Source organism: Cinclus cinclus, chromosome 5 (assembly GCF_963662255.1).
Source record: "Cinclus cinclus chromosome 5, bCinCin1.1, whole genome shotgun sequence".
In the NCBI taxonomy this organism is placed as follows: domain Eukaryota; kingdom Metazoa; phylum Chordata; class Aves; order Passeriformes; family Cinclidae; genus Cinclus; species Cinclus cinclus.
In genome coordinates, this window is record NC_085050.1 from 751574 (window position 1) to 773755 (window position 22182).

General features: G+C 55.6%; 1 protein-coding gene across 1 annotated transcript; it reads left to right on the forward strand.

Annotated features, from left to right (window-relative positions):
* Positions 1-20123: 20123 nt before the first annotated feature.
* On the forward strand, positions 20124-21893 carry EGR4 (early growth response 4). Its single transcript, XM_062493688.1, has 2 exons — positions 20124-20262; positions 20566-21893. The coding sequence occupies exons 1-2, from the start codon at positions 20124-20126 to the stop codon at positions 21891-21893; spliced, it is 1467 nt and encodes a 488-aa protein (XP_062349672.1).
* Positions 21894-22182: the final 289 nt, after the last annotated feature.

Consider the following 22182-nt stretch of genomic DNA (forward strand, 5'->3'; position numbering starts at 1 on the left):
TCTTCTCTGTTGACTTCAAAGGGAACCCAACGTGCCTTGCTGGAATGGAGGTGTCTGTGCAAGGAAAGTCTATCTTTGGGCAGATGAATTCCAACAATGAAGGGGAAGGGTGACTTTATCCATTATCTATTCATTCTTTTGAGGAATCCACTCCATTTCAAGCTCTGCTGCCTGGCTGGTGTCCTGCTCACTCCTTGAGGGTCCCTCTCTTTGCTTTCCTTCTTGCCGAGGACTCCCAAGAGTTTATGGGATCTTGCCTACAACTCCCAAGAGTTGGTGTATGTGCTGACCCTTCTCTGCCTCTGGAGCTTCCCTGCCCTCTACCTGCCCCTGACTCTTCTCCTCCTGGTGTGAGAGTTCCCTGATGTTCCCCACTCTTTACTCAGGTACCTCACACTGTCTCTGCTCTCCCCTCCATCCCTTCCCCGCTCTTCCCCACACCCCTTCCAGGACTGAGAATTTCTCCTCACACTCACACCTTAGGTTCTCTCATGGCCAAACTCCTGCACTGTGACCCCCCATTCCTGCCCCACCCTCCTCTGTCTCACCCTCCAAGGTCCCTGAACACACTCAACAGTTGCTGCCAAAGACTGAGGAATTCCAGGACTTGGCAAACCCACCTGGATCAGATTGCTCAGGACTTTGTCCAGTGAAGTTCTGAATACTTCCAAGGATGGATGTAGCAAGCCTCTCCAAGATTCTTACAGTGCCTATCCCTTCCAAGACCTATGAAATGCTCATTCCAGAGTCCTTCACGAAAGTTAAATGAATAAAATATTAGAAAGTTAAATCTCAAAACCAGTGGTTCATCCTCACCTTCCCTGACACGTAAGTCAATGCCAGAAGTTCCAGTGACCTTCAGGTCTTGTCCTTCTCTGGAATCTTCCTATTTCTCAAGTGGCTCCTCCAGGGCAAATGCCTTCAGCGTGGACTTCAGAGGATTTTCTCTTCCCTTTATGAGCTGGAACACAACTGGACCTGCCCTGGGCACGTGGGCTGGAAAGGACCCGGAACCCCCAGCCCTAGGCTGATCCCAAAGGAAAAGTGGGAATTGTGTCCCTGTGTCCCCATGCTCAGGTGAGACCCAACCTGCAGAGCAGCCCCAGCCCTGGATCCCAAATTCAGGAGGACGTGGAGCTGCTGGAGAGAGGCCAGAGGAGGTAATGGAAATGATTCCAGAATTCTGGAGCCAGGCTGGGAGAGCTGGGAATGTTCCCCTGGAGAAGAGAAAATTCCAGGGAATGCTCAGAGTCCCTTGCAGGGCTCCAGGAGAGCTGGAGAGGGACTGGGGACAAGGCAGGGAGGGACAGGACACAGTGTCAAAGGCCAGGCTGGACAGTGGGGTTTGGAGCACCCTGGGATGGTGGGAGGTTGGCAGAGGTTGGCAGCTCCTGGTCCTTCGGGTCCCTTCCAGCCCAGCCATTCCCTGATTCCCCCAGTGCTGCTCCCAGCCCCTTCCTGCCCTTCCCTGCTCCCACTTTGCTGCCTTTGCTGCAGGAGCCCCGGGGAGCAGAGCTGGCACTGCTCCCTGTGCCCTCCCTGCTCCATCTGTCCGGCCCCATCTGCTCCTGCTCCTGCTCAGACCCTGGTGGCACACGGACACAGCAACACAGGGGCACACGGACACAGGGACACACATGGACACACACAGACACAGGGACACACACAGACACAGGGACACACACGGACACAGGGACACACACGGACAGGGACACACACGGACAGAGACACACAGGGACACAGGGACACACAGGGACACAGGACACACACAAGACAGAGACACACACGGACACAGACAGAGACACACACGGACACAGGGACACACACGGACACAGGGACACACATGGACACAGGGACACACACGGACACAGGGACACACACAGACAGAGACACACAGACACAGGGACACACACAGACACAGGGACACAGGACACACACAAGACAGAGACACACACGGACACAGACAGAGACACACACAGACACAGGGACACACACGGACACAGGGACACACAGGGACACACATGGACACAGGGACACACACGGACACAGGGACACACACAGACAGAGACACACAGACACAGGGACACACACAGACACAGGGACACAGGACACACACAAGACAGAGACACACACGGACACAGACAGAGACACACACAGACACAGGGACACACACGGACACAGGGACACACAGGGACACACATGGACACAGGGACACACACAAGACAGAGACACACACGGACACAGAGACACACACGGACACAGGGACACACAGGGACACACATGGACACACACGGGACACACACATTGTGCTTTTTAATCCTGCTCTGGGCAGCAAGAGCTGCAGCCCTGCCTGGCTGGGAGTGGGGCTAATGGGCACTGCAGGGAGGGAATTCACTCAATAACCTATTATTTGATATATTTTATATATAAATAAGTGTTCCTTCCACTGAACTCGCACCAATGGGGGCCTGGCCTTCTCCTGGCATGAGAAAGAAGAGAAGCCTGGAATTTGTACAGGGCTTGACCTCCCCAGGGTAACAAGTGACTACCTCAGTTTTAACCATCTGAGCATCCTGAAATTGCTGAAGTTATAATTATAAGCCTCCACAATAAGAGCAATAACATACAACTGCAGCTCATTTTCAGACTTGGCTGAGAAAAGGCTGTAACCAGACTGAGCAATTTTAATTTAGGTAAATTAAGGGTTTAAATTTAGCATGGTAACTAAAATCCCGTAAATCACAAACCATCGCCCCGTGTTAACTGCACGAGCATCCTCTTATTATTTCTTGGTTTCTGACCAGTCAGAAAATCCTCATCCCAGTACTAGTCATGCCCTGGGTGTCTGGGAGTTTATAATATTTTACATTGTGTTTCTTTCTTACTTCATGGAAAGGTTTTTTTATTGCTTTACTATTAAAGTACAGTACAGGGCTATTTTAGGACAGAAACCTTTAAAATTAACTGTGCTTTTATCATTCGTAAAAAAGAGACCTGAGAAACTATTCCAATGCTCATTCTTCAATTTAGTACTGAGTACCTGAAGCGGTAAAAGATTTTGCTCTTAATCATATTAATGAACTTGATTATTTTAGGGACCCAGGCTGCCAAGCAGGTTATTTATTTCAGTCTGTAACTGCATCTTAAATTAACACAGCAATTAAAGGCAAACGTGGAGCCAATAACAAATGTGTGAATGGTTTCACAGGTGGGTGTTTGGGCAGGGGGAATGGGAGGAAAGCAGCAGAGTTCCAGGAAGGTGTTTTACAGGAACCAGTCATCCCATTTGGTCATTCCCAGTGCAGGAAAGAAGGAAATGGGATTTCCTTGCACAGAAGTTAGAATCCGTAGGTGTTTTCTACATGGACTGTTTATTTTATTTTTTTCTTGAAGGGGTAATGACTTGAAACTGAGAGAGTGAAGGTTTAGATGGGATATTGGGAAGGAATTCCAGGCTGGGAGGAATTCCATTCCTCAGGAATTCCATTCCTGAGGCCCTGGCACAGGGTGCCCAGAGCAGCCAAGGCCAGGCTGGACTCAGGGGGTGGGAGCAGCCTGGGACAGTGGGAGGTGTCCCTGCCATGGCAGGGGTGGGAATGGGATGGGATTTCAGCTCCTTTCCATCCCAAACTATTCCATTATTCCATATTTATACAGATACATATCCCAGAAATGTTTCACATTTTGAATACAGATTAACTCCGGAGAAATCCAATAATAAAAATCAATATTTACGTCTTGTGGCTGTAAAAGTCCCAGCCAGAAGCAGAGTGCATAGCACTGTCCGAGGGGAGGAGGAGGGATTTCTTCTTCAGACTTGTCCACCCAAGATGGGACAAGGAGCAGTCCCAGTGAGGGATGGGGACAGTCACATCTCCAGAGGCTTGGGCTGCTGAAAACTCCTGCGAAGTTTAGCTTCACCACCGACCCAACCTTCTGGGAATTGCAGCTTCCTCTGCAATTCCCACCATGGGAGAACTGGGACCTCTTCCCAAATATTGCATCAGGGAATGGCCTGGGTTGGGAGGGACTTCAAATCCCACCCAGTGCCAGCCCAGCCTTGGCAGGGACACCTCCCACCATCCCAGGTGCTCCAACCCCAATGTCCAACCTGGCCTTGGGCACTGCCAGGGATCCAGGGACAGCCACAGCTGCTCTGGGAATTCCTGTGCCAGGGCTGCCCACCCTGCCAGGGAACAATTCCTGCCCAAAATCCCATCCAGCCCTGCCCTCTGGCAGTTCACCCTGACAAATTCCACCCCCAGCTCCTCTCTGCAGAGTCCCTGGGCACTGCAGACATCAGGTGCTCCTGGAGCTCAGAGCCAGACCAAGGACTGGGAGCCTGAGCTGTGCTTTTCCTAAAGACAGCACCCATCAGCACCCTCAGGTCACATTCCTGTGGTAGTTCCATTAACTCTCCAATGTCTCCAGAAGATCAGAGAGGAAATCATCCTTCTCAACCGCAGCAGTTCCCAGTTCTAATGAAGAAAATTCCTGCTGGGGAGTGGGGGATGTTTCCCATGGCAGGTTCTCTCCTCACACCCCCAGATCCCCGTGGAGCTCTGCCTGAGCCCAGAGCCAGCAGGGGTGGGGGCAATGATCTCCAGGCCTCAGCCATCCTTGTCCTGAACCCATTCCATGGCTCAGATGGATCCCAGAGTTTTCCATCCTGGGCTCTGCACTGCCTGGAAAGAGCTCGGTTACTCACCTGTGCCACTGGTGATGAAGGCTCCAAACACTCCGTGCTGGGCTGCCAACCTTGAGCTGAAGGGTGATAAAAGAAAGATGAGAGGGAAGGAAATGTGAGATGATTGATAAAAATATAATTCCGCTGATAATTCCATCTGTCAGACTAATAACTTGCTCGTAGTGGTTTTTTAATAATAATAACTCCTGCTTACATAACAGCTCCTGTATGTGGCTTTTTAAGTAGTTTGTAAGTATTAATTAAAGCCCAAAACAGCCATGTGAGGCAGATGGGAATTCACATCCAATCTCCCTGTCATCACTCCCGCATTCCACAGGCAGGGAAGTTGTCAGGGCTGGCTCCAGGCGAAATTCAGATTGCTGTGAGCAGAGCAGTTCCTGCCCCGTGCGCAGGGCCCCGGGTGTGGGGCAGGGTGGGATGAGCAGCAGGGAGGGTTCAGGACTCTTCCTGCTCCCTGCAGAGCTGAGCAATGGGATGCAGCATTGCCGGGCTGAGACTGGGCTGTGTGGAGTCCGGGTGGGATGGGCACAGCTGTCCCCAACCTGCTGCCCCATCACTCTTAGGAGCATTATTATCCTTGGTTTTAGCTCTGATGTTGTTCTTTGGGTCCTGGCCATGGTGTAACAAAGAAAAGCTTCCCCTTGGGTTTCAGGGTGCAGACACACAGCTCCAGGTCACTTGGCCCAAGCTGGAGCAGAACAGGCACACAAGGTGACCAGCTGTCCTGGCCAGCATGTGGCCACCACCCAGGTGACTCTGAGCTCCCAGGTGGGCAGTGGGGCTCAAGCAGTAGAGCTTGAGGAGCATCCACAGGCCCTGCACTGGGTGCTTCTCTTTGCTGGTCTCTTTTTACCTCTCCTGAGCAAACCTGGCACGTGTGGGACACAGACACGGAGCCCGTCTGCACCAGCACACAGCTTCATCTCCCAGTTCAAAATCCAATTTCTAATTGCCCTGTGCAGGTGCTGTTGCTGAACTAAATGTCCACAGTGAGTTCTTTCGGGTTCTTTTGAGCTCCAAAGACAAAACACAGCCCCCAGTGCAGTGCTGGGAGGGCTCACATATCTGCAGTGGCAGCTCCTGGTTTGCAGTCCCAAATTCCAGCTTTGTCCATCCCCACCAGTGACCTATTCCCTGCTGAGTCACTTCGCCTGTGCTGCCTCAACCTTGTCGTGCTCTCTCCCGCTCCCTTCGATACACAAACCAATCTAAAATGGGGATTGATTTTAAAAGTGCATTTCATTACTGTCCTGCCAGGCTGGGGCTTCGCACAGCCCTTGTCAGGGCTGTCACCAGCTCTGTGATGGGGACCTGTGTCTGGGAGGTCACTCCGGGTGTGGGGGCTGTGAATCAACACCTGGGAGCTGTAAGATGTCCATCCTTATCCCCAGGGCTGCCTCAAACATTGTGAGCTCGGCTCCCTTGGAAACCAGGCTGAGGTGACTGCGCAGCCATCCCTCCTCTCTTCTGACTCCAAATTTCAAAGGAATGAAGTAATAACTGAGCAGCTTCAGCCACGGGACCATGAGGATGAGGAAGGGTCCAGAGGGGAACCCATATGAGGGAAGCTGAGGGCACTGGGATGTTCAGCTGGAACAGAGGAGGCTGAGGGCAGAGCTCAGCAGAGACAGTTCCAATCTCTGGGACGGGGACAGGACTAGGGAATGGCCAGGGCAGAGTTAGGTTGGATTTTAGGGAAAGGTTCTTCCCCCCCAGAGGGTGCAGGGCACTGCCCAGGCTCCCCAGGGAATGGGCACGGCCCCACAGAGCTCCAAGAGTGTTTGGACAGCACTCCAGGGATGGACAGGATGGGATATGGGGTGTCTGTGCAGGGAAAGGGGTGAAGTTGGATGATCCCTGTGGGTACCCTCCAGCTGAGGATTTTCTACGATTTTATAACCCAAGTGTTGTGAATGGGAAGCATATCTCCTGTTAATGGACAGCTGTTAAACCAGCTGGGGCAGTGATCCTTATCTCTGGGGAGATATCTCCTGTTCATGAACCAGCTGTTAAACCAGCTGGGGCAGTGATCCTTATCTCTGGGGAGATATCTCCTGTTCATGAACCAGCTGTGAAACCAGCTGGGACAGTGATCCTTATCTCTGGGGAGATATCTCCTGTTAATGGACAGCTGTTAAACCAGCTGGGACAGTGATCCTTATCTCTCTGGAGATATCTCCTGTTAATGGACAGCTGTTAAACCAGCTGGGACAGTGATCCTTATCTCTCTGGAGATATCTCCTGTTCATGAACCAGCTGTTAAACCAGCTGGGGCAGTGATCCTTATCTCTGGGGAGATATCTCCTGTTCATGAACCAGCTGTTAAACCAGCTGGGGCAGTGATCCTTATCTCTGGGGAGATATCTCCTGTTCATGGACAGCTGTTAAACCAGCTGGGGCAGTGTTCTTTAGCTCTTCCAGGACCCATCCTCCCTCCAGGAGATATCTCCTGTTCATGGATCATTGAGTCCCACTGCAGGACTGATAAAATTCCATCATCCCATTGGGAGATGCTCCAGCCAGGGGCAGGAGCCAAGCATTCCCTACCCAGATAAAATCTGAGATTTGGAACATCAGAGCAGCCTTTTCCCACTGGATCCCAGAGGAAAACCAGACCCTTCTACATCATCACGAGCTTTGGAGGAAAACTGCACCTTCCCCAGGAGCACTGCTCCAACAGAACCACATCTGTGACTGCAGGAGGATGCAGCCACCATTTAATGGGACTGCTCCAACACCCTGAGTGACTGACAGGGGTCAGCTTGGATTCTGACTCTGCAGTGGTTTGGGTGTTTGTAATACTGCATTTCTATTTTAATTTTCCTAGTAAAGAACTCTTATTACTATTCCCATATCTTTGACTGAGAGCTCCTTAATTTCAAAATTATAATAATTTGGAGGGAGAGGGTTTTCATTCTCCATTTCAAGAGAGGCTCCTGCCTTTCCTAACACATGCCTGCCAGTCAAACCAAGACAACGAGCCAACTCCTCAGTGTCAGATGGCTCCAGGGGCTGGCTGGGCCCAATCATTCCATGGAAATGGGAATATATTCCCTGTTTTCCATGAACTTAACCATGACAAAGGGGAGGTGAAACCTGGCAGTCCTTAAGCATTCCAGGCTCGGCTCAGGCAAGAGCCTGGCATTTGAAAAGCAGCCCAGCACGTTATGGAACACACAGAGGAGCAGCAATCATCCATCACCTCATACCTGTGTGCAGGGAGGGGCTGGAACCACCTCTGGTGTCACTCCCTCAAAGCCTTGCAGGAGACAGGGAGGTCACAGCAGTGCCAGTGAAATGTGACCTCATTCCATATCCTGCTGAACAGGCTCAGGTCTTCCTTGGAAATATTCGAGCTCCCAGTGCTTCCTGGGCTTTGCAGCTTTCACTATCAGTGTTTGAAGATGAAGTCTAAAAAAATGGGGGGGAAAAGAAGAAAATGCCATGAGGAGGTTAAAATAGAAAATATTTAAATGTTCTGTACCAGAACTGGTTGTTTCAGAGCCAAGGGTAAATAGTCATGAGCATATTCAGACCCTGAGGACACAGGGATTATGCTTTGGACAAATCAGGAAATTCAGGAAACAGGGATTTCCTGAGAAATCGACTTTATTTCTTCCACTGGGAAAAGAAGAAAGGAGAATTTACCAGTCAGTCACTGAGGAAACAAAACTGTGCACAGCATCAAATGTGTGTGTGTGTGTGTGTGTCAGAGGCAGGGCAGGATCGTCCCAGGGTGGTCAGGGCTGGAATATGATGTCTGTGAGACATCATCCAGCCCAGTTCCAACCAAGTCCCCCATCTCTGCTGGCTGGGGGATTTTTACCCCACAGTCCCCTCTAAAACACTTCTCCACATTAATGAGTTAAATCTCACTGTGTTCCTCTGCATCAGGGCTTCAGAAATCCTTCCTGGGTTTAGCCCAGAGCAGCTGTGGCTGCCCCTGGAGCCCTGGCAGTGTCCAAGGCCAGGCTGGACCATTGGGGCTGGAGCAGCCTGGGATGGTGGGATAGGATAATGGGATGATGGGATAATGGGATTTAATGTCCCTTTTACCCAAACCATTCTGGCATTCCCTCCCCAGGCTGTCTCATGGGAGGTGTCTCTGGGCAGGGCTGGATGATCCAGGGCTCTGGGGCACTGCCCAGGATTCCCTCTCCAGAGGTGATCAGGGCTGCAGTGAGGATGTTCAACCAGGCCCTCTCCCCTCCGATCAAGGCAGAGATAATCCTGATTTAACCAGCAGAGGGTCCTGCCCTGCTGGGAAGGGTGATCCCCAAAAGCCCTGGGCAGTCAGACATTCCACTGGGAGCTGCAATCCCTGGGGAAAAGCTGCAGGCTCCAGGTGGCCATTCCCAGTGCTCCAGTGTGCCACTGAACCCGGCTGGATCTGCCCCAGGGTCCTGATGTCCCCACAGCTCCGAGCCCTTCCTGGTGCTCCGGGGATAAAGAGGAGCAGAGGGACGGGTCTGTGCCCAGGATTCCCTGGATGAGGAGCTGGGATGGAGCCAGAGCGTGGGAGAGACACGACCCAGCGCTTCCAGAGGATTTCCCAGTTAAAATACAGCCTTTGTTGGGCTTGGAGGGACTGCCTAACCCAGATTCTGGGAATCACAGCAGCCAGGGCTGAGGCCAAGCGCTGCTCTGAGACCTGAAAGCATTTAAAAAAAAAAAAAAAAGGAAATAAAATTCTTTTCTTTGTATTCAAACCCAGCAACCTGGAGGGTCACCTTTGTGTTACCTGAACACTTTGGGTCCACAGCTCTGACTGAATCCTCATTTCTGTGTGTTTTTCCTGTCTGTAAGGGAAGGAAATGTTTGTTTTTCACAGAGAATAATTGATTTGGTGATTTTTTTTTTCTTGGGTAGAGGTTTAAAGGTCCAGCACTGAAAAAGGTGATCAAGCTTTAGAAGTATCTCCCCTCAGGAGCACCATTTTTCATTTATCTATTGCCCCAGAATTCCTTGAAGCAGACTCAGCTCCTTCTCCTGTTTATTTTTAGTTGTGAACTGGAGCAGGGCAGGAGGAATCAGTGTGAGCTGAGCCTGCATCTGTCATCCCTGGCTGTCACATCGCCACAGACACCGTGCCCGTCCCCTGCCTCTCATCCTGTAGCATCTCCAGCAATCACATGGTGCTTACCTCAGGAAAACAGGGGCAAAAGAGCTCAAGAAAGAAAAAAACAAACAAAAAACTTCACAGCTTCAACAGGCTCCAGCATTGCTGCTAAATCAGCACCAGATTCTCTTGCCAGGGAGTTCTAAGGACACACTGCACTGTCCTGGCAGGACTTAGTGCTTCATAATAATTCTGTTTATTTGTGTTTGTCAGAGGGAAACAGGGCCATGTGGGGTAACCCAGGATTCCCTCTGGATCTATCCAGCAGAGCTCTTGGCACAAAGCAAAGGGACAACAGCATTTCCTTCAAACTCCTGCAGGATTTAATCAGGGCTTGGAGCCCCAGGTCTGCCCAGAGAGGAGATAGAGAGCACCTGGAGCAAACCTGGTCCTGTGCCACGGTCTGCTGGGAAGGGGCTGGAGAATTCCCGAGGGAGCTGGGAAGGGGCTCAGCCTGGAGAAAAGGAGGCTCAGGGGGGATCCTGTGGCTCTGCACAACTCCCTGACAGGAGGGGACAGCCAGGGGGATTGGGGATCTGCTCCCAGGGAACAGGGACAGGAGGAGAGGGATCTGTAGTAATTATACCAAGATGGACACAACTGGCAGCATCTATTAAAAACTTTTCACACCTTCAGTGAGTGCATTTCTTTCAAACAACTCCACACAGCACTGACTCCTTCTCTCTGCAAGTTTCCTTCTTCCTTCTGCATGACTGGCTAACCCCAAGCTACCCAGCCACCTAATCCTGTCTGTCCCTCCCACACTATCTCCTAACCCTGCCTGTCCTTTGTACAACCGCAGGTCCTCTCCTCCTCACAGCACAGCCAGCAGCCTCCATCCCAAACCCCAGGTACCTCTGGCCCAACTAGCCCACTCTTTTATAACCCCATCCTCATTGGGCAGGCAAGGCTGTTTCTACTCCTTGGTAATCAGTACAGCTGTAAGTCCTTGAGGAAAATTACCTTCTGCACTATCCTGACAAACTATCTTCCCACAGGGAAACAGGGAATTCAGGCTGGGTCGGGGGAGGTCAGGCTGGAAATTGGGGACATCCCTTTCTGGAAAGGGCAGGTTTGGAGTCCCCATCCCTGGGGGGATTTCCAAGCCCTGTGGATGCGGCTCTAGGGGACATGGGGCAGTGCTGGGAATGGCAGTGCTGGGGGATCTCCATAGTCTTGGAGGGCTTTTCCAACAGAAACATTCCCGTGATTCCAGCCCCAATGTCCAGAGGGTGCTCAGTGTGTGACCACAGCAAGAAGTGCTGAACAGCCCAGGGATGGGATCATGTCCTGGACCAGGGTCTCTCACTCTGAGTCCACCTGAGCACAGATCCAGCCACGTTCTTCATCCTGTGGTACTTTGGGGTAAAAAATGCCCTCTGGCATTTACACTTTGGGCTGATGCTTTTCCCCTCTCCCCCAGGCCTGGGCAGCCCAACTGAGCGAAGGGAAATTCTGCTCCTCTCATGGCTGAGCTACAGAACAGATTTCATTTGTGTTCATTTGCATCCCACACTGCAGCTCAGAGTTTTCCTAATTACACACTGACACAGCAAAGCAGCTCATTTGAAGGGTTCCATGAGTGTCCCTGCACTCCCAACCTTTGGCATGAATATCATGGGGTTTTACTAATGCAATTAATGCTAAAAGAAAGGACTGCTCTCATTTCACTCCTGGATTCTGGAGTTGAGTCAGGATCACAACTCTGCAGCCACAAGCAATAAATCAGGGCTGGCTGGATGGACTCGCCTTCGTTAGCAGCCTTTAAATTTGGAGGAGGAATTGATGGCACAGAGCTGCCTTTGGGGCCTGATGGGTTTATTGCATGGAGAACAGAGTTAATAAATCTTCCTGCTGCTCTGATTAATGATTCTGGAGAGTGCCTCTCCACATTCTTGGAAGCTTTCCTGAGAAGGAGCAATGAGCAGGTCAAGGAAGCAAATAACTCTCACAAATGAAAAGCTGTTGGATAAATTCACTTCAGAGAGGGGCTGGGCCAGGTGTTGTTCCCTCCTTGTGATCAGAGGGAAAAGGAGGAGGGGAGCCATGGGCACGACTGGAAGTGGTGCTTGGAAAAGCACCAAGGGCTGCAGGGAGCATGGAATTACCTCTGCAACATCCTGGGGCAGTTCAGTGTGTGCCCAAACACAGAATCCCAGAATTCTGTGACTGGAAAAGCCCTTCCAAGTCCATCAAGTCCAGTTTTTCTCCCAGCCCTGCCCCATGTCCCCAAATGCCACATCCACAGGGCTTTGGATTCTTCCCACGGATGGGGACTCCACTCCTGCCTTTTCCAGAAGGAATTTCCCAATTTCTACCCTGATCTCCCCTGGCCCAGCCTGAGGTGGTTCCCTCTCCTCCTGTCCCTGTTCCTGGGAGCAGATCCCAAATCCCAAATCCCCCCGGCTGTCCCCTCCTGTCAGGGAGTTGTGCAGAGCCACAGGGTCCCCCCACAGGGTCCCTCCAGGCTGAGCCCCTTCCCAGCTCCCTCGGGAATTCTCCAGCCCCTTTCCCAGCTCCCTTGGGAATTCTCCAGCCCTTTCCCAGCTCTGTTCCTTTCCCTGGACACGCTCCAGCCCCTCCAGGGCTCTCAGAGCTGCCCCAGCACTCGAGGTGCCCCAGCAGGACCAGCACAGGGGATGGGCACTGCCCTGGCCCTGCTGCCACCCTGCAGCTGGCACAGCCCAGGGGCCAGTGGCCTCCAGTGGCCTCCAGTGGCCTCCAGTGGCCTCCAGTGGCCTCTTGCCCACCTGGGCACAGCCGGGCTCATGTCCAACCGCTGTCACAGCAGCCCCAGGGCCTTTCCCAGCCCCTCTGGCCCAGCCTGGAGCTCCATGGGGATGTTCTGATCAACCTGCAGGACCTGGCACCACTGCCTGGAGTCTCTGCAGGAGCTCCCTGCTCATTCCTAGGGCTGACCTCAGTTCCCAGAAACCCGGTGGGCACTGGAAAACGGGGTGTGGGAACAGGCTGGCTGCCTGGGCAGGGTGGGGATAAAGCAACCCGGAGGCTTTTTCCCTTCCTGGGGTGAGGAAACTCCTCCCTGTGCTGCCAGCTCAGCTTTTGTGCCCTGTCCCTCTCCAGGGGTTCATCCCGATGGTTCCTGAAGGAACGCCTTGATCTGATTGCAGGGCTGGGTTTGCATCTCATCCGGGCTGTCCCCACACACCTCAGTGTCCCCAAAGCACCTGGGCCATCCTGACACACCTCATTGTCCCCAAAATGTCTCTGCCATCCCAGCACACCTCTGCCATTCCCACACATCTCATTGTCCCCAACACTTCTCTGCCATCCCAGCACTCTCACCTTCTCTCCTGGGAGCCCCGAGGGACCCTGTGGGCCTCTGCCTGCCCCAAAAACCCTGCCCAGGCTGGGTCCCTGTCCTAAAACCCTGCCCAGGCTGGGCTCCTGCCCTAAAACCCTGCCCAGGCTGGGTCCCTGTCCTAAAACCCTGCCCAGGCTGGGTCCTTTCCCCAAACCCCTGCCCGGGCTGGGCTCCTGCCCATGTGGAGCTGAGCAGGAGGTGCCAGAGAGGACCCCCAGCCCTGGTGATTGGCATCCACGATGGGCATTGGGGTGGCCTGCAGCTAATTAGGAGCCTAATAATGCTCAGGGCTCATTGGGGAGATTCAGCTGAAAACTAAAATATTAAAGTTCAGTGTTTTGCTCCAGGCTTTTTCTAAATAAAGCAGTCCAGTAATTTCGCTTAAAACATGTTTTATTTAAAAACATGCACAATTTGTTTAGAGGTGATTAAAACCAGCGTGAGATAAATGAAGAAAGGCCTATTTGGGGCTCAATGAATCATTTCATTCAAACTGAAAGACATGGAAACGTTTGCAGCTTCCCAGTCTTTGTACCAAGGCACACGAACTCTTCTTCGGATAAAAAGGTGATTTCAGAAAGAAGTTGAGCAAATGGCTCCCTGCTGCTTTCTGACTTTGTTAGAGCCAGTTTCTGGTGTTCCTGGGAGCCCTGGCTCAGCCCCCTGCTCACCCTGGCCCGGTTAATCCTCCTGCCCCCGGCTGCTGTTTGCAAAACCACACTAAAAATACTGGGATTGGGGTGTGTGGGGAAGGAGAGAATAGAAACCCCACACCTGCTCACTCTGGCTGCTGCCAGAGTTTAGTCTGGGGTGGGATTTGGTTATTTGGGGGGCAGCAGAGATTATTTCTGACTCTTGCCTATTTTTAGGAGCGGTGCTTTGCCAAGCTGCTCTGCCGTTCCTGTACTCAGTGCCATTCCAGAACTGCAGGCAGCAGCCACATTTCATGGATTTTACCCCAAAATCAGTGGCTTGGGTTAAAAAGAAGCAAGGATGCAGGAGAAGGAATCTGTGAATGTGAAGGGCAGGGAGAGCTGTGGTGGCCAGCAGAGCACGCAGGGAACGTGGAGGTGTGCAGCAACCTAAAACCAGGAGGGAGATAACCATCAACCCTGACCTGCACCTGGCCCGGGCTCTGAAATTACAGCCTCGTGCCCAGTAATTAAAAATAAAGATCCCCTTTTGGCAGGCCTTTCATAGAGCCTCACGTGCTGCTTGAATCTAATGAGGCTGCTTGAGGAAAATCCTCCCTGGAGAAGATCCTTGGGGCGTCCCTTCCCTCCCCAGGGCTGGTGGGCAGTGGGAGGGGGCTGTGGGCCCCTGCTCCAGCTCTCCAGTTGTCTCCCGTGCCTGGAGCATCCTCAGCAGGCACCAGGATTAGGTACCCAGGGAGATGGCTGCGCTGGGCCTGGGCCAGTTTCCATGGAAATGAGGAGCTCTGCGTTCTTCTGGAAGTGTTCCTGGAAGGGGAGATGGATGGAGCGATCACAGTGGGAGAGGGAGGGCAAGGAGATGAGATCCACACTGCCAGAGGGCAGGGATGGATGGGATCTTGGGCAGGAATTGTTCCCTGGAGGAATGGGAGGGTGTGAGGCCCTGGCACAGGGTGCCCAGAGCAGCTGTGGCTGCCCCTGGATCCCTGGGAATGTCCAAGGCCAGGCTGCATGGAGCCTGGAGCAGCCTGGGACAGTGGAAGATGTCCCTGCCCATGGGAGGGGTGGCACTGGGTGGGCTTTGGGGTCCCTTCCAAGCCCAAACCATCCTGGGATTCCCTGATCCAATGTCCCATCCCAGCAGGAATCACTGCTGAGCCACTTGTGCTATGCAGCCCCTGGGAATCCATTGCCAGCTCCAGGAGCCTGGGATGCTGCTCCCTTCTCCACCCCAGAGAGCTGGCAGAGGGACCTCTGGGGTGGTTACTGAGGAATTTGGGCTCTGGGGTGGTTACTGAGGAATTTGGGCTCTGGGGTTGGCTTTGGTGTGGCTTTGGTGGGGGTGGTACAAAGGAGATGCCTCTGGGAGGTGGGAAGGGAATTCCGGGGGTGGGTGCAGCACCCAAACAGCAGCTGCTGAGCCGTGGGTGCTGCGGGACCCCTCCGGGTGCCCTCCCCTGCCCCTGCCCCTCGTGCCACGGGGGGGAATCGGCAGCACTTCCACGGGCGATTCCTTTAAAATTCCCAATTCCATTGGCTACTCCGCCCCCTCTGCAGGGCAAACCTGAGCAAGGGCAGAGGTTCCAGGGGACATCCAGGGGACACTGTAGCCGTGAGGGATGGAAGTGCTGGGGATGTGGGAAGTGCTGGGGTTTGCTATTTCCCCCTCAGTTTCCAGGGTAAAAAACAACCTGGGAATTCCAGAATCTTCTGGAATATTGAGGACCAGCGGCTCAGAGCCAACAGAGCTTTTCTTGGCACTCCATGGCAGAAGCCTTGGAAGGGCTGGATGTTCCCAGCAGGGAATTTCCCAGCCCTGCCCATCAGCACAGGGGTTCTCTGCCTAGGAGGAGGGGATGGAGCAGCCTTGGATCCGGCACGCACCCATGGCTCAGAGTGAACCTGCAAGGGTGGAAACACTGGGAACGTTCCAAAGGCACAGAAACAGGGATTTCTTCACCTAAAACTTACATCACCTCCCAGTGCAGGAAATGGAGAGGGTTCTGAGAGGAATCAGTGGAAAAATCCTTTGAGGAGCCCTAAATGTGGAGCACTGGGTGTCTGCAGAGGTGCCCGAGCCGTGGATATTGGGAGCCTGGGGAAGACACCTGGGATTGACACTTTCCCCCAGTTACCTGTCGGCTCTGGGCACACAGCCCCGGGTTTGGCTGCCAAAGCAGCATTGCCATGAACCAAGCCTCAGCCCATCCCTTTGGAAAAATGAATTCCAATCTCACATCAGCGCTGCCCATCTCTGCCCTTGCCCCTGCCTGGGGCTCGTGTTTCGGTAGGAAAAGTTATTTCCAGACTTTCCCTCGGTTCCCCTCTGACTTGTGGCGAGGCAAGGCAGGAGGAAGAGGATGGTTCTGCTCCTTTCCACAGCAGCTTGTCCCTTAAACACGGCTGGAAGTCCCAGGAGCATCCAACCCCCTGCCAAAACCTGCCAGGTTATAGGGCAGAGCCAAGCCAGGCCTCCAAAGACAAAAACCAGGGGAGAAACCAGGGAAAGGGAAAAGGGAAAAGGGAAAAGGGAAAAGGGAAAAGGGAAAAGGGAAAAGGGAAAAGGGAAAAGAGGAAAGGGAAAGGAAAAGGAAAAGGAAAAGGAAAAGGAAAAGGAAAAGGAAAAGGAAAAGGAAAAGGAAAAGGAAAAGGAAAGGCAGTACCAGTCGGGTGCAGATGGCCAGGACCAAGGGAGCCCTGGGCTGGCAGCCCACGGAGTGCTCAGGGGGCTGGAGCCTCCTGAGGCCCCAGAAGGCCCAGAGACACCCCCAGCTCCAGCAGCCCAGCTTTGGCACAACCAGTCCCTGCTTTGGGGTCCTTCTGCTGCCCCAAGGGCGATCCCAGTGCACGGAGGGAGCCCAAACCCCTGTGCCTGGCTGGCCTTTGGCTGGGAGATGTCCCAGGGCAACTGAGGAGCTGCCCCAGCACCTTCCAGACCCTGTGGCTCCAAACTCCTTGTGCCAAGCTCCTGCAGCATCCCAGGGACGGAGAGAGAGAGAGGAGAGAGAGAGAGAAAGAGCCGAGGACCGAGATAGAGCCCAGGGACCGGGAGAGAGAGAGCCCAGGGACTGGGGTAGAGAGAGACCAGGACTGGGACAGCGCCCAGAGACAGGGACAGCGCCCAGGGACAGGGACAGCGCCCAGGGACAGGGACAGAGCCCGAGCTGCTCCCCCGGCCCCGTGAGCTGGACAGGGCACGGATTTCCTCCGTGCTCCTTGTGACGACACAATTCCCCCCAGGAAGGCAATCCCGCCTCCTCGGCAGCCAGGAGCCCCTTCTGGCACGGGAAATGCGGTGCCAGCACCTGACCCAGGGCTTGGCTTCAGCCCTGGTCACGTTTTCCCCTTACCTCATGCGTGGTGTCACCTCCACAGCCACACTCCTCCCGTCCTGGAGGGTCGCTTCAAAGTGGTGTGGGATTTATCATATAAAAACATAATATAAAAAGCCTTAAAATAGAAATCTCTATTTATATCAGGCTTAAAAGATGAAAGCATTCATCCAGGGGAGGTGGGGACATTAAAAGGACCTTGCAGCCACTCCTGCACAGGCAGCTGAAGGTTTATAAACCACACAGTGATGGTCGATTTTCTTACCTAGGGAGCTGAACCATTGCCACTGTTTTAGGATCAGCTCTGAGGATGAAGGGAGGTTTCTGAGAGCTGCCCCTGCCCCGTGGCTGTGGCAGGGAGCCTCCCATGGTGTTGTCTCAAAGGAGGGACAGTGTTTTCCACATCTGGAAGGGAAGGGGACCTGCCTGTGCTGGCAGCAGGGCTGTCCCAGAGTGTGCATGGCAAAGACCCAGATCCAGCTGGGAGACTGAGATCCTGCCCATCCCACAGCCTGACATCCCTGACAGCCACCTGGGCACAGCCAAGTGAAGTCAGAGTGGCCAAAGCCTGCTGGGTCCAGCTGAGGAGAGGTGAAGAAGAGACCCAGGATCCCCAGGCTGGATCCCACCAGCATCCAGCACATCCCTCACAGCGGGCTGGGCTTGTGCTCAGTGGCCACAGGGGAGTACTTCAAACCTGGTCACCGTACTGGTCCCCATGATATCCTGAAGCTCCAAATTCCAGACTCACCGAGCACTGCAGGGTGAAATTTTGCCTTTAATTTACTGAAAACCATGGTCAGGCCATTGCCCTGGGCTCCCCTCCTCTCCTGTGATGAGATAAACAGGGAATAATGGGATGGCACCGAACATCTCCACACTCTGATCATTGCCTGCCTCTCTCCATCCCCTCTTTTATTTCCAGCCTGACCCTCAGGGCTCATTCCCTGACTCTCCCTGAGTGGCCGGGGGGTTTGTCACCTCCTTGCCTCTGTGCCAGGGCTCTGGGTGTCTTTGCAGAGGCAGCAGCTACCCCCAGTGAGACACAAATCCCAGGGATCTGCCCAAGGTGATGCCGTGACTCATCCTGGAGCCAGGAATAGCTCGGGAGCAGGGCCCTTCACAGCTGGGGCCTCACCTGGCAGGGCCTGGGGATGGGGGCACAGCCCCAGCACATCTGGGCACAGCCCCAGCACATCTGGCCTTCCAGCCAGGGCTGTAAGCACTTGGAGAAGGGAAAGCAGGCATTTAGGGAGGGCAGGGAGAGACCCCCCTCCTCTTTTCCACCTCCTTTGCATCCACAGCCTCCCTCTGGCACACCGAGGTCACCTCGTGAGCTGCTTCATGGTGAGAACAGCGGGTTTATCCCCCAAACACTCGTGTGAACATCCTGCACAGCGGGGTTGAGCCCAGCAGCCAAAACGCCCAGAGCAAACCTTCCCCTCCCCACCCAAGCCGTGCCAGAGGCCGGTGACAATCCGCTCCCCAAACCATCCCTGCCTGCCCGGGATCAGCTCCAAATCAATGCCGTAAGTCTGAAAATCTCCAAACCAAGCAGGGCCAGCAGCAGGGCCCGGCCCGGCTCCTGCAGAGGCTTCCCCCGGCAGGGCTCAGGGGAGGATGCTCAGGGCTGGATCCCTCCCGATCCCTGCTGAGCCCGCTCTGAAGCTTCCCGCTGGAGATGGTGGGGTTGGCAGGATGGGTCTGCCTTCTCCAGCCCGACTCCGAGCCCGGCACACGCCAGCCTGGGTGGGAGCCATGAGCTGGGATGGCTGAATGCCGGAGGGAGGGAGCTGCTGACAGCCTTTGCCTCTCCTGGCCGCTCGCTCTGTCGCAGAGGAGCCGGCATCCACCTCCCGCTCCACATCCAACCACCGCGGAATGCCAGCAGAAAGTATCGCAAAATGCGGCCGGGAGAGGAGGAAAGGCAAGGGGACAGAAGAGCAAACCCGGCACCTTTGGCGCTTCTAGAAGGAGCAAGAACAACAAAAGGCATTCACGGGGGGGAAAAAAACAAATAAAAAAACCAGCACAGGGCGAAGGAGAACCTGGGGAGACGCAAACCCGGGTGAGGAGCAGCCCACGGTGGGACAGGAGCCAAGGCTGCGGAGCGAGGGCCGGAGCTGCGGGGATGCCCCGCAGCATCCCAAAAACCTGGGAGCCGAACTGGCCCTGCGGGAAAGCAAAGGCTCGTTCCTGCACACCTGGGGCTTGCACACCCGAGTGGGGCTGCGGGAGGGGATGCTGGGCACGCACGCACACAGAGCGGCGGAGATTTGTTAAAAATATCGCGATTATTAGTTAAAAAAGAGAAGGAAGGGGGGGGGGATGAAAAACAGAGGGAGAGAAAAGGGGGAGGGGAGGAGGGAAGGGGGAGGGAAGGGGCATGGCGTCACGGGAGAGATTTCCTTATTGGGACTCCCTAGCCTACATCCTGAGTCCATATATGGGCATTTACGTCACGGCAGCCTCACTGGGGACTCCAGAAATGGCTGCGGCGGAAGGTCGGAGCAGCCCCGCTCCCGCTATAAAGGGGGCGGCGGGGAGGGAGCTCCGGGTGTCCGCTCGGGCTGCGCCTCCGCCGGGCCCTGCCTGCCCCCCCCGCCCGGGCCCTGCCCCCGCAGCGCCCCCGGAGCCCCCGCGACCCCCGCCCCTGAACCCCCCGCACCGCCCCAAGCACCCCAGGGCATCACCTGCAGGGTCCCTGGCACCAGCCCCGAGCATCCCTCGGGTCAGTCCGGGCACCCCCCGGCTCATCCCTGAGCATCCCTCGGATCGGCGCGGGCATCCCGAGCGCTCCCAGCTCGTCCCGGGCTCCCCCCGAGCACCCCCGGGCTCGCCTGGAGCATCTCTCGTCTCCACCCTGAGCATCCCCCGGCTCTCCCTGGGCATTCCCCGGCTCATCCCGAGCGCCTCCCGGCTCTCCCCGAGCATCCCCGGCTCGTCCCGGCCCGCCCCCCCAGCTCCGGCCGCGTCTCCAGGGAAGATGCTCAACGTTATGGATTTCTCCTGCCCGGACCCGCTTTACTCCAAGTACGAGGAGAGCTGTGAGATGAAAACCGGAGACCTGCAGGGCTTGGGGCAGCCTGAGCAGCAACTTCTGGCAGAGGCCGATTTCCTTGGAGGTAAGGGCGAGCGGGAGCCGAGCAGGGATGAGGGACCCCACTGGGAATGATCGCTGCGTTCAGGAATCGGGAACCTTCCCCTCCTCCGCCCTCAGCCCCGGCCTGGGGGTTCAACAGCCCCCGGTAGCTCAGGGCGGGGGCGCTGAGGGTCCTGCTGGGGCAGGGGGATGAATCCCAGGGCTCCCCGTGCGGTTTTAGGGACGGAGACCTCGCGGTGACGCACCAGCCTCCCGCTGCTCCCTGCATCCCGCCCCCAGCTCCGCATCCCTCCAGCCTTCTCACCACCTCTGCTCTGTTTCCCAGGTGAACTGCTGGGTGCCCCCGGCAGCGGCGGGGCCGTGGATTACTCCCTGCTGGGCAGCCAGCCCTCCCCATCCCTCAGCTACACCGGCAGCTTCTTCATCAAGGCGGTACCGGAGCACCCGCAGGACCAGGAATCGCTCTTCAACCTGATGTCAGGGATCCTGGGCATCTCCCCCTTCGCCTCCTCCGAGGGCCACCAGAGGCACCTGGACGCTCTTTACCCGTGTCCCGAGGTGGCTCAGAGCCAGCTGGACCTGTACTCGCCGTGCCAGCCCGAGCTGAGCGGGTCCAGCCCAGCCCCGTTCCCAGAACCGGGCTACGGCGCCTTCCCCGCGGCCGAGGGCGCTCAGCCCCTGCAGGCACAGCCCGCCCTGGGGAACACCTCCCAGTGCTTCTTCCAGCCCAAGCTCTTGGACAGCAAGCAGGACATCAAGTTATCATCCGGCTCCCCACCCCTGGACAAGTTCAAGGCCCCCTGTGCCCAGTGGGAGCCCCTCTCCCAGCAGCACCAGGCCTACTTGCCCGCTGGCTTCCAGTGTCCCGAAGGCTTCCCGGCCGCCGAGAGCGGCCAGGGGCTGTTCCACCCGCTGGGCTCCAAGATGGAGAGCGTTCTGTCGGTCAGCTGCCAGTCGGAGCTCGGCAGCTTGGCAGAGGACTCTGCCTGCTTTGGAACCCATCTGGGCTTCGGCTGCGAGCCAGAAAACTTCCCAGCCCGCGGGGACTTCGACACCAAGATCCACAACATCCCCGCGCCATTGCTGCCGGACTTCGAAGCCTCCTTGGCCCAGCCCGAGGTCCTGCCGGGCCTGCTGAGCTCCGCCGAGCTCCTCCATCCTCACCCCTCTCCTTCTGTCCCCCCCACGGACTTTCTGGGCCACCCCACGTCCTCCTCGCTGCCATCCCTGCTGCCCGCCACCCCTCCGGCGCTGGCCGAACCCAAGAAGAAGACGCGGCGGAGCAAGTGTTCCTCCAAGTGCTTCTGCCCCAAACCCCACGAGAAGGCGTTCGCCTGCCCGGTGGAGAACTGCGTCCGCAGCTTCGCCCGCTCCGACGAGCTCAACCGGCACCTGCGCATCCACACGGGCCACAAGCCCTTCCAGTGCCGCATCTGCCTGCGCAACTTCAGCCGCAGCGACCACCTCACCACGCACATCCGCACCCACACGGGCGAGAAGCCCTTCTCCTGCGACACCTGCGGCCGCCGCTTCGCCCGCAGCGACGAGAAGAAGCGCCACAGCAAAGTGCACCTCAAGCAGAAAGCCCGGACCGAGGAGAAGCTCAAGGGTTTGGGGTTCTTCTCTGTGGGGCTCTCCTTCGGGACACTCTGAACCTGCGGCCTGAGCGCTGGCAGGCGGCGTCTCCCGAGGTTCCCCCGAGCGTCTCAGCGGAGAGCCGGGGTGGGAATTCCCTCCTGGGTGGCCCCGGAGGAGAGGAGGAGGTGGAGGAGCCATGCCGGGCACCGGAGGGAGGCGAGGCGATGCCCGGGGCCGGAGAGCTCCCTGCGGGGATGGGATGTGGCATCTCCGAACCGCAGGCGCTGAGCCATCCTGGAGCTCCTGTTCCAAGGAGGGGGAAGGAAAACCCGTGTACAGACAGAAATCACCACCCAGGTGGGTT